Genomic DNA, 11,925 nt, shown 5'->3' with positions numbered 1-11,925 from the left:
TTAGACTGGATGACTACTGAATTGAACTTGGAGAGCCTTGTCTGAGAAGATTCATGGTTGTTACTACTTTAACACAGAATAAACGCCTAGATGACTGAATATTCCAAAGAGCTGAAGAGCTTATGCTGTTTACCTAGGGCACTTTTCCTTGAGAAGAGTAAATGTGTACTTACCTCAGCGTGCTAAATGTTTGTGTGCTTAGACCTGTTAAATCTGATCTGACAGGCAGTTCTTCATGGCACTTAACTAGACAGTAGTCTGAGCTTCCACAACAGGCTATCACAGCTGAAGGTTTTTGTCAGCTGGGGAGTAACATGAGTTATGAAAAAATAATCACCAAATGGGATGAGTTGCAGGTAGCTGGTAGGTCTTTTGTAATATAAATCTGCAGACTTAGACCATTTAAAAGGCAATTAATGTGGTTCAGGGTGCACCTAATTATCATTCATCAGTTCTGAAGCTTAGGTCTTTGGAAATCTTTAAACTATACAGGGATGACAATATTCCTTAGGCTGATATTGGTAGCTGGCTAGTGATGGTCTCTGCTTATGGGGAAGAAGCAAGTTCATACTGGAACTGCTGGTTTACGCAGTGGTGGGTCCACATAGATTAAAAGGATGGTGCTGTGTTCGTGCTTTATTCCCTGTCTGAATCCAGGAGCAGACAATCAATTTTTATGCCTGCATCCAGGTACAGAGACGGCGTGCTTCAGCATTGTATCAAGTGTAAAAAGCATCAAGTGATGCTTTAGCAATGTTACAAAATGATACCAGATAGTGAAATGCCTGAGCTGCTGCATGCTTAACTTCTGGGGAAACGTTTTTCTTTCCCCTTACTCATCCATTCTATGAAAACTTTTTCTAAATGCTGTCATTCAGCCTCTCAAGGTTTGGGTCCACAATGGTGTTTGCAATAGTATGGAAACCTGGGTGGAAAGACCAAATACAGCCTTGCTGGCTGATGCACTGTTTCCTCTACCCTTGGAACCTTTTTGTTTCTAGTCTGCTGCTCAATATCAGACACTTGCTGACTTGTAGGTCTGTTTACCTATTTGTGTCCTTTTCTTTTTCTTGCATGACTGGCTTTGGTTTTGGCTGTGAGTCTTCATCTCTTCCTTGATTCTCTTGTCCATTTCGCTTCTGTCAGGTGTATCCAGAGCTGTTAAATATGTTAACGAGTTCCTGGCGACAGCATTGTGTACACAGGTAATGGATGTGCTTTCAGTGCAACCTTGTCACTTGGACGAATTTCTCCAGTGCATGGTCTTGCAAACTAACATTGCAGCAGGCATTCCTAGATGATGCTTACTTCATGCAACTTCCGTTCAATTGAGATGACCTTTATAAGTGTTCAGATTTGGCTGTAAGCTCAGGTTGGATTGGGATTTGAATAGCATGAGGTGGTAGTCTTGAGATTTTATTGTTATTGAGATCACGTACTAATGCCTGCATAGTCAGTGTGGTTGACCAGTGTCTGATTTGCTTGTTCCTTCCAGGTGTCTCAAAAGCTGTTGAGCACATCAATAAAACAATTGCGCCTGCACTGATTAGCAAGGTAGGAGCAATCTGTCTACTGCTAACATCAGTTAATGCCAGTCCAGTGTGTCCTACCTGACGGGTTGTCTCTCTAGAGACAGTTAGAGGAACTATATTACATGGAGGGGTCTTAGCCTGTGTATTGGAGTGCATGTGAACAAACTGACCTACAGTAATTGCTTTACTTAACGACTGCATATCTAACACACAATCAAAACAATCTCTAGCAGCCTAGTGTTGTAGTGGGCAGAAGCACCTGGGAACTTCGGAGGTGTGCAGTTAAAATACAAGCTGCTTTATGCTTAAAAGGGTGGCTGAAAGATGGGGAGGGACTGGGCTTTATCTAAGCTGGCTAGTTTGGAAGGGGATCTGAGGGGATCTTAGTAAAGTCGGCTTGAGTGAGATTCGTGGGCACTAAGCCCTAGTTAGAAAGGATGGTGCAAAACTAAGTGGTAATGCATAAAGTGATTGCGCCACAATTCCAAACATTATTACTAAGTTACAAACAGGTGTATGTTGTGAGCAAGCTAGTCGTCTTGAGCTTGCACTGAAGGGGCAGGGGGCATAAACGGGGGCTTTCTCCTACGCCATGCCAGGCAGAAAGCAGTGTAAATGTCAGGAAGTCAAGGGACAGGACAGCCTTACAGCTCTGAATGTGGAGAACAAAACAAGCTTTTGATGTGTCCAACTTACCTGTCAGCCTTGGTCTGCTGGCAGTGACCAGAAGATGCTGCAGTCTGATAATGACAAGAAGTAGTTTCTTCAGCTGCTGGTAGTTGCTCTTAAGCAGTTCTTGGTGCCTGCCAGGGAAATAAAAATGCAGTGGGTAGGTGAGAATTCACAGAGCCATGTTTGGTGTCAAGCAGTGCTTTGCTTGCTTCTCTCTGCAGAATGTCAACGTTGTGGAGCAAGAAAAGATTGACAAACTGATGCTGGAAATGGATGGATCGGAGAACAAATGTAAGTGGGCTTTGTGTTGCAGTGAGGCATGGAAAGATGAAGATTGGTTTATAGAATTCTAGCTTACCTTATCAGAAACAATGGGTAGTGCATGGCATATGCTGTGCACTTCCATAACTAAGACCATGGTGCTGGTATTGCTGAGTCTTTTTATGAAGACATAACATTTCTGTAAAAAATTTCTTCCTATTGCAGCCAAATTTGGTGCCAATGCTATCTTGGGTGTATCTCTGGCTGTATGCAAAGCTGGTGCTGCTGAGAAGGGTGTCCCCTTGTACCGTCACATTGCTGACCTTGCTGGAAACGCAGAAGTCATTCTTCCAGTTCCTGTAAGTCTCTTGATAGGGCTAGCTAAAGACTTGTTGTGACCAGGTGCTTCATGATATTTTGTGGTCTTGGATCAAGTTTTCTAGAGAATGAAGAGTCTTAACATAAATGCTGTTATCAATTTACCCTGAAACATTCTAACTTGACTTCTCTTTGGTTACTCCAAGGCTTTCAATGTGATCAATGGTGGTTCCCATGCTGGCAATAAGCTGGCTATGCAGGAGTTCATGATCCTCCCTGTGGGTGCTGACAGTTTCAAGGAGGCAATGCGTATTGGTGCAGAGGTCTATCACAATCTAAAGAATGTAATCAAGGAGAAGTATGGCAAGGATGCAACCAATGTGGGTGATGAGGGTGGTTTTGCCCCCAACATCCTGGAAAATAAAGAAGGTAAGAAAGAGCTAAGTGTGGGAGGAGGCATAACTGATAGCCAGAGAATGACGACCATACCTGTCTAATATGAATGGAAAGCAGGATCAGTAGGTTGTAGGACCTGCTGCTGTTTCTTTGCTCTGCTTCTATCCTGACAGACTTTCCAAGATGCTATACTGGTGTGGTCCAGTATAGAACCACAGAGCTATTCCCTTGGACATCAATTTATGCAGCTTGACAGGATGGCTTTGGCTTCAGTGCCTCATTACTGTTCATTCCTGTAGCAGCGTAAGGGAAACTTACCACCTTCCAGTTGAAAAGTGGTGTGGGAATGTCTGCATGCATTGCAGGTTTCCCAGAAGTCAGTAGTCAGAGTTTTTAGTGGAGTTGTTTTTCTGCTGACAAAGGAGGAAAACAGTTTGAACTTTGCCTGGTAACGCGTGGGAGTGCATTAAGGCTTGCCTGGGAAGTTGAGGCATTTGCTATTCCACAGTCAAACAGTTTTGTTCAGAAGCCTGGGAGGGAGGAACGGAGGCAGTTTGTCTTGTGGAAAGTGAAATACCTGTTCCTACAAAAACTGTACCAGAAGAGCTGTTTTTCTGCTTCTTTGGCAGAAATGGAGCTGCTAATAAGCCATAGAATACTAGAATTCTGTTAAGTTACTTGTTACTTTAAAGCTGTTAGTTATATTATTGTTGAAGATGGCCGCTGAACTGCATTGCCTTTCTGACACCAAAGGTACTGAGCCAGCACCAGAAATCTCACAGTCACGCGCAGCTCTTGCTAGGTCTGTACCCTAGCAGACATCAATGAAGATGACCTTGAACGGCCATTACAGTCCAAGGAATTTGTGTTGCTGGCAGCAGCTGCTTTTGCAGTTTGTACTACATGAACATCTTAAACCACAAACCACAACACACAAAAAACCCAAACAAAGCCACTTGTAAATAGCCTGTCTGATCCAGCTGCTTGGCTTTGAGTCAGGGGTGATTGGGAGAGTCTTGCTGGTCATGACCGTACTGAATTTCCTTGCTTGGACTCTGCCAAACAGGGTAGCATAGCGGGTAGTATCCAGAGACTCCTACTGAGTAGTTCTAGTCTCTCTTCTACATATTAATATGCAAGTGGAGAACAGGTAGATGCAAAGAGAGGGTGCCCTGTGCAGAAGCAGGCTGTGTATCACATTGCCTGTCAGGGTTTGGATGGTCCAAACCTGATCTGGGGCTAAAAGGGATTAAAGTGCAGTCACTACCTCCTGCCCACGTGCATAAAGCTGAAAGAGGATGTAGTATCATCTAGTATTAAGCTTTCTGGGCTGACATGTAGTGCTGCCTGAGGAGATTATGAATCCCATAATGGTGTCTTAAGGGTATTACAAGCTAAAAGCAGTATTAAAGTAATGTCTTTTTCCAGTCAGTTCAGAAGTGGGAGAGTTTAAGAACCACCTCTATGCGGCCTTTGGGCTTTCTGTAGGGGGTAATGGAGAGTCTTTGCCAAGTGAATGTGCTGTTGTTGGTAAATGAATAGCTTTGAGTTAAGGTGTTCGGCGGGAACTCAGAAATACATTACCATGTTTCAGCTCTGGAGTTGCTGAAGACTGCGATCGGCAAGGCTGGCTACTCTGAAAAGGTTGTCATTGGCATGGATGTGGCTGCCTCAGAGTTCTACCGTGATGGAAAGTATGACCTGGACTTCAAATCCCCTGATGATCCCAGGAGATACATTTCTCCTGATCAGCTGGCTGACCTGTACAAGGGCTTTGTCAAGAACTACCCCGGTATGTTGTTCATCAACAAGAAGCACGGTAGTACTGGCAAATAGGGGTTGATAGCTGAAGGGAAGAGCTAGGATGCAGCCTCCCTTATAAGAAGGATCAAGAGCAGAACAAACAGCTAGCCTTTTAGGGGTCTTAGGAATGTTCCTTGAGGTGGGTAGTACTTGGCTGCAGCACTTTGGTACCACTGCTTTCAAACAAGACCTTTCAGGGTGGCATTGTCTTAAAGCTCCTTGTATCCCTCTGCAGTGGTGTCCATTGAAGACCCGTTTGACCAGGATGATTGGGCTGCCTGGAAGAAGTTCACTGGCAGTGTTGGCATCCAGGTGGTTGGTGATGATCTGACTGTGACCAATCCAAAGCGTATTGCCAAGGCTGTGGAGGACAAATCCTGCAACTGCCTCCTTCTTAAGGTCAACCAGATTGGCTCTGTGACAGAGTCCCTGCAAGCGTAAGTTCTCCCCTCTTGGCCATGACAGGGAGGGGGATTGTCTAATTGAGGGAGATGAACATACAGACCAGCGCTAGTGGAATAGAAATCTCTTGAGGCATCTGTGAAGGGAGAACAGTTGTTAACTAATAGAGGATATTGGCAAAACCTTCATGGTTTTGAAGTCATACAGGCACATCAAACAACTTCACTGGGTCTAAGCGTGTGTAAAAGCAGCTCTTTGGCACTGTGTTATCACATGATCCAAACCCTAACACGTACCAAAGGGCAGTTCTGCCTTGCCAAAGCAAGGAATGCCTGCCGCTTGGCAGCATCACTAGAGCAAAGGCTGCTAAGCAAACAGGCATGGTGTGGGGCTTCATCTGTGTATCTCTTCTAGCTGCAAGCTTGCCCAGTCCAATGGCTGGGGTGTGATGGTGAGTCATCGCTCTGGAGAAACAGAAGATACCTTCATTGCTGATCTGGTAGTTGGTCTCTGCACTGGTCAGGTTGGTATCTGTAGCTGCTGTAGTTTGCCTTTTTGCTTGGTGAGATAATACGGTGATGAAGCCATGCTGCACAGCAGATGGGGGTCTGCTCTGACTTAAGGCATGCAGATTTGCTGTTTCTGTATATAGGAAGCTGATTTGTTTAATAGCGGTGTGACGAGGGAACATCTTATCGGTGTAAACTCACCTTTAACCACCAATTTAAAAAATCTTAGTCGACTCCAGTGGGTGTATTGGGATTTCCTGATACTGAAGCTGTTAGCAAATGAACAATCTTTATTGCTCCCAAGCCCTATCCTGTTTGAGTATACAGCTATTTAGAGCCTGATGCTGAAATAAAGCTCGTGAATATGCTTGTTACTCCAAACAGAACAGAATAGTTTTCTGTTGGCATTTGTGGCCTTATTTCTGCTGTGGTTCTTCACTAACTTTCTGATTTCCCTTTCAGATCAAAACTGGTGCCCCTTGCCGATCTGAGCGTCTAGCCAAGTACAACCAGCTGCTGAGGTGAGACTCTCGGGGGCGGTGGGAAGGGGTTGAGGGTTAAGCCTGACATGGAATGGATGCTCCACTAATGCATTCGGGGCACAGCTTGGTCTTCCGCATCTCAGAAACACTCTGCAGCTTAAGGAGACAGACTGACACTGGCAGAGGTGCTTGTGGGCTGGTGCTGTGCTTGCAGAGCTGTAGGCTAAGTGATGAGCTGGATGGGTTGTGTCTGTAACAGACATCCTGAAGTGGAATGTCATACAAAGCATCCTGTGATACTAGATAGGAGACATTGTCCTTCTGTCTGCATGATGCAGTTCCCTTGGGCAAGCATTTAAAATGTTGGGGTGAAGTTACGCAAGATGGGTGGTACTGACCAGTGCAGTTGAACATGCACATAACTGAAGCTGCTTGGTGGGAACTGGCTTGTGACTCTGGTAGTACCTTCACTGCTAGGTGGATCAGGTGATGTAGCATAAGGCCAGCGGCTGTGCTAATGCAGGAGTTCTACACTGTCTGCTCACACCCTGCACTCTCTTCCCTTTCCATCAGAATTGAAGAGGAGCTTGGCAGCAAGGCCCGTTTTGCTGGAAGGAACTTCAGGAACCCTCGTGTCAACTAAGCTCTGTGGATCAGTCAACCCCTGTTCTGGTTTAAAGCACTAGACATCCACTTAGATCACAGTTAACTGTACTAGAAAGATAAGGGCAGCTGAAGGAAAAAGACCAGTCTGCAGGTCCTCTCCCCCTTAGACAATTCCTTCACCTAGTGTCTTCACCAACTCTGATCTGTTACTTGTAATGCTCTACTGCTTTTGTAGAACAGTCCCTGTGGGGGTTTTTGTGTGTTAAACACCCTCTGGGATCGTGACCTTGTGACTCTGGGCATAAACACTTTAATTCCTTTCTCTGCCTGTCTGGTCTTCAGTGTTTGGAGCTGTGTGACTTGCAGTGCAGCAAGAGGTACCTGCAAACAGGAATAGTAGTGTTTTTACATGTGATAAATAAAAGCATCTGACAACCCAACAAAGTGTGGCTTTGAGTTGCTTTGGGGGACACTGGGGAGCAGGGATAGCTACCTCTGCGTAATCAGTCCTGTCTTCAAGCTGTTCTGCAGGGAGCAGGAGTTGGACTGTGGCCGTGGGGTGGGCTTCAGTTGCTTTGGGACAAATAGAGAAAGAATTAGCTGAATGTATGTGCCTGCTATCAAGAGGTGGCCTTTAAGGATATGTTTAGTCATTTGGAAGGGGGACTTAAGAATAGATTTCTAACTCCTAGATCAGTTGTGATCCTGGAGGGCAAGAGGAAAAGCTCAGAGGTCTTCATTTATCAAAGAGGAGGTGTACCCTGACAACAAGTGCTGTGATTAACCTTTATCATGGACTGCTGCCGATGTCTGTTTGTCAGTCTTGTCACAGTATTACTGGAAAAACTCAGTGATGGCCTTGGCTTTTAGCGGGAGGGTGGCACAGTGTTAACCACGTTGAAAGTGAATTTGTAACCTCCACCTTGATCTGTTGCTGTAAGGAGATGTAGCTCAACAGTTGCGGAACAGTACTGTTCCTGAACCCTTGTGCTTCGTTGGTAGCACTCTAATATAAGGTGTAATTGAAAGTTGATCTGATAGCTGCGCTTTAATTTTTACCCTATTAGTATCTAGGTACCATATTTCACATGGGGGAAGAGAAGACTTGAGGGGATTTCCAGCTGTGTGAGAGCAGATGGCCATAAACAAAAGGCTCACGAGCAAACATTTCTATTTCCAAACCCCTTTGTTTTGTTCAGGTTGCAGCTCTGCTGGTTGGGCTAGGCGGGGACGGGAAGGCAGTGAGGGAGACTGCAAAGCATGTGGCTCATTCTCAGTCAGTGCTTATGTTCTTGGAGACGAGGAGAGAGAATTCCCTTTTCCTGGGGTTTGGCAAGAGATTGTTCAGTGGCTCTGTCGCCATTGCGGTTCTATTGCTCTGTGCAGTCGTTGTCAGAGCAGCGCCTCGGAATGGGGGAGTGGGGAGCAGGGTTGTAAGGCCGGGCCCTTACCAGGCAGGAAAAAGCAAATTACTGCACAATTGAGGGAGGGTTGTTTAAGCCAGTTCTTGTTACTTATGTTTGGGGTTTTTTCCATAATGGCAGATTTGTAAGGAAAAGATTAATTTCTGATTCCCTCCAATGACTATTCTACTAGCCTTTCAATTCCAGAGAAACTAAATTACCTGTGGCTGGAAATTTTTATTATCTGTGAGGAGCACAACAGTGCCCCGCCGTGGGCGTTGCTTGTGTTGCATTATGGTGTAAGTCAATTTTATCTCTCATGTCTTTAAATCGGTAAGATGGAAACGGCACATTTGAAGCCAGTGATGCTGCACGGTACGTGTCATCATGTACCTTAAACCCTGGATCTTAAACAACATCTTTAGTTCTAGTTTGGGAAAAACCAACACAGGCTTTATTTCAAAAGCTGCTGTTACAAAGTACAGAGCTGTAAAATGCTGAGGGGTGAGGACCGTGTGCCGTATCCCTGGACAAACCCGTACAACAGTGCTCTGCCGTCAGAGGACAAGGGGTATGAGACTGCCCTGTGAGGAGTAAAGCCGGAACGGAGATGTTTGAGAGTTGCTGGGAGAGGTTAGGTCTGCCTGGTACTAGTGTGAGTAATAGCTGTGAAAAGATTTAGCACGCAGGGGACCGTTGATGGGAAAGCCTGGCTTCTACAGTGTCTTGATCAGTGTTTTTCAACCAGAAAGACTTGTCTGTTGTTGGCATTTCCAAAATACCTTGTCTTGTACAAAGACCGGAGAAGCTGCAACACCAAGAATGCTAAACACCCCTCGCATGGAAAGAAGGAATTTTTGGCATCTTCACTGTAACTGCAACCGTGGAGGGAGGAAAATAATGGCTCTTGTCCAGTGCAGTGTTTTCTGGTGTCATTAGTCCCTGTGCAAAAGCCTAAAGCTCGTCTCTGGAGGGAATTTGGCCCACAGTCCTATTCGCTCACTCGCACTGAACGTAGGAAGAATATTGAGCTCCTGTCACCTGGGATGTGGGTATGTTTGGATCCAGGTCTGTGTTTTGCAGTGTCCAAATGAGCACGGACCAGCACCTGTTGGGAGTACGGTGAATTCAGACCCCAGCCCCAGCTTGGGCCTCCCCAGGCCCTACAGCCAGTTCAGCAGATGGAGTCTGAAAGCAAACACAGGCACAGCTGGCTACTGGAACAAACCTCCCCACAAAGACAATAACCGGTGCAATAAAAACATCCCTTTGTTGGGCAGCTGGCAACTGTGTCTTCTTACGAGATTTATCTCCTCCATCAAGCCCTTCTTAAGAAGAGCTTTGCTATAAATACCAAATTTACCAGCCCAAGCTCAGCACATGGTAAATGCCTCCTCTCACACTATTTGCCCTTTCGGAAGGCATTGGTCTAAGCTGGTTGCACTCCATGCAGATTTGAAACCTGGTGCACTTTTCACACATAGCTGATCTCTGAATTAGACCTGTTAAATGAATAAACCAGCTAATTACACATAAATCCTATCACGGGATTTTTCTTCTTCTGTCAAAGAGGCGAGCTTGTAATATATGCAAAATGGTTCAGAAAGCTTTTTAGCAGAACCACGTTAGGAAGCAACAGCATGGCTCCTTCTCACTTGCTACTTCAGAAAGTGAAGTCCAAATTCTCAACCCACCTTACCTGGGCCTCTGTGTTTCCACCTGGTGATTTTCTTTTAATAACCATCGGAAAGCAAAAGGAGCTGGGAAATCAGGGCACCGGTTGCCATAAATCGACAAAAGCCTCCATGGCAGTACAGCTGAGCCGGCAGGACTGACAGGAGTAGTGGCTGGCACCGGGGCTGTTGTTCTTGTGCGCAGCTCTATAAACCTGGGGGAAAAAGTAAGTTAATGCCCGGAGCTGGAATCCTCCTCTGTTCAGGTGAATAGTTTGGTCCCAGCTCTGACAAAAGAACCTTCTACTTCTGCTGGTTAACAACACTGCAAGTGAAGCCCAGGTATTAATTCATTATCGTTCACACCTTGTTGTCAGTGGAAGGTGGAGAACGGTTACAGGTACAGTTACCAGATGTGTCGTGTCTTAAAATAATCAGGAAATTGCACACAAAATGGCAGGGTTAGAAGAACATCACTTGGGCTGTAAAGTCAAAAGCTCAAGTCAGATGCTGTTGAACTGTAGGCTCCTTCCTCCACCAGGAAATCAGTCCCACAATCTCAGATGCTGTGCTCACCTGCCCCATCAAACCAGAGCTATATAAAGCTTTCAAGTTAAATCTCAGAGAGTATTTGGGCCAGATCAGCAAGGTGCTTCCAGCTGCAGAGGATTCAGGCTCTACCTAATGAGGCTGGAGCACTGAAAGGAGTTATTTGCAAAGGAGGAAAAGAGACCAGAACGGGTAAGTGCTGAAATGCGGGACTGTGGTTTGTAGATAAGAATTTAAAGTGTGTTAGAGAAAAGTGAATGATTGGTAACTCTGTGTGTGTGTGTTTGGAGTGAGGGGAATAAGTGAACAGGGAACAAGAGTTGATTGCTGAAAATCAAGACCTAAACCTGCAGTGCTGAAGAGGGGGAGGGATGTGTCTGCTCCTTAATCAGGGCTTGAATCCTGCTGCAGAGCTCCTCACCTTTCTGTACTGTCCCCATGGAGCTCCTACTCGAAAGGCTGTGCTTTATAACAGAGTGCAAATGTAGCACAGCCAGTGTCTTTATTACTGTAATAATTTGCAGGGATGGCACTCTTTGGAGCAGAAGGAGGCATCAGCTTAGCAAACACGAACTGGGAGGCTATTCTGAGAATAGCAGGCAGCCTTAAAAGCGGATCTGAAGCAAGAAGCAGGCAGAAGAGATGACTGATGAGCAGAGAGGAGAGGCAGGTGGCACTTTTGGGAGCTATTCAGGTAACAGGATATATAATGGAGTGATGCAAAGGACGGGAGTGGGAAAGATAGAATCATTACCCACTGGCTCTGTTTCTAGGTTTGTAGAGGAGCTTTTCTGCTTTGTAGCCCAGCCTGCTCTTAGTATTAATTTTCTAATATCTTGGCTTCCAAGTCTCGTACAGACGCTGTCTCCAAGAGTTTGTTCTGGACAGAAAGGGATGTTGCCATCTCCCTATAATCAACGAGAAACCGAATGATTCAACGTTTGGCTTTCTCGCTAGACCTGAGCCTCTGGTAGGGAATAAGCACATCATTCATAACCTTCACTCTGGGAGACCGAGGCTGGCGGTGCAGGGTGTGTTTTCCAACCCTTTGATTATTTTGAACCACCCATACAGCCTGCTCACTCATTTTCTAGTATCGTGGGCATCAAAACCGGACCTTATCTTCCAGCAGCAGCAATGGTGTCAAACACAGCAGCACCGTAACCTCCCTAGTTCAGTTCGGTGCTGTCGGAAGCTCACTGTCAGCTCCCCCCCGGCGAGGACAGCTCTGTCCCCTGAGCGCAGAGACCTGCCTTGACACGCGTCCATAACGCGATGCTGGCTGGGGTGATGATCTGGATTGCTCAGTGTCCGTGTTT

General features: G+C 45.8%; 1 protein-coding gene across 2 annotated transcripts in view; it reads left to right on the top strand.

Annotated features, from left to right (window-relative positions):
• LOC104075519 (alpha-enolase) overlaps positions 1-7,421 on the top strand; it is a 10,053-nt gene extending 2,632 nt beyond the window's left edge. Inside the window, exons 3-11 of one of the 2 annotated variants that reach the window (XM_009576053.1) lie at positions 1,496-1,554; positions 2,426-2,495; positions 2,691-2,824; positions 2,990-3,212; positions 4,774-4,971; positions 5,218-5,419; positions 5,799-5,907; positions 6,356-6,414; positions 6,949-7,421. In XM_009576053.1, coding sequence (XP_009574348.1) covers positions 1,496-1,554; positions 2,426-2,495; positions 2,691-2,824; positions 2,990-3,212; positions 4,774-4,971; positions 5,218-5,419; positions 5,799-5,907; positions 6,356-6,414; positions 6,949-7,018 — 1,124 coding nt within the window. In that variant the 3' untranslated portion in view covers positions 7,019-7,421. The remainder of the gene's footprint in view (positions 1-1,495; positions 1,555-2,425; positions 2,496-2,690; positions 2,825-2,989; positions 3,213-4,773; positions 4,972-5,217; positions 5,420-5,798; positions 5,908-6,355; positions 6,415-6,948) is intronic. The other variant, XM_009576054.1, reaches the window with a different exon arrangement.
• The last annotated feature ends 4,504 nt before the right edge of the window (positions 7,422-11,925 follow it).

Source organism: Fulmarus glacialis, unplaced genomic scaffold (genome assembly GCF_000690835.1).
Source record: "Fulmarus glacialis isolate BGI_N327 unplaced genomic scaffold, ASM69083v1 scaffold7854, whole genome shotgun sequence".
Lineage (NCBI taxonomy): Eukaryota > Metazoa > Chordata > Aves > Procellariiformes > Procellariidae > Fulmarus > Fulmarus glacialis.
Note: the sequence above shows the minus strand (reverse complement) of the source record. Positions and strands in the feature narration are given on the sequence as shown.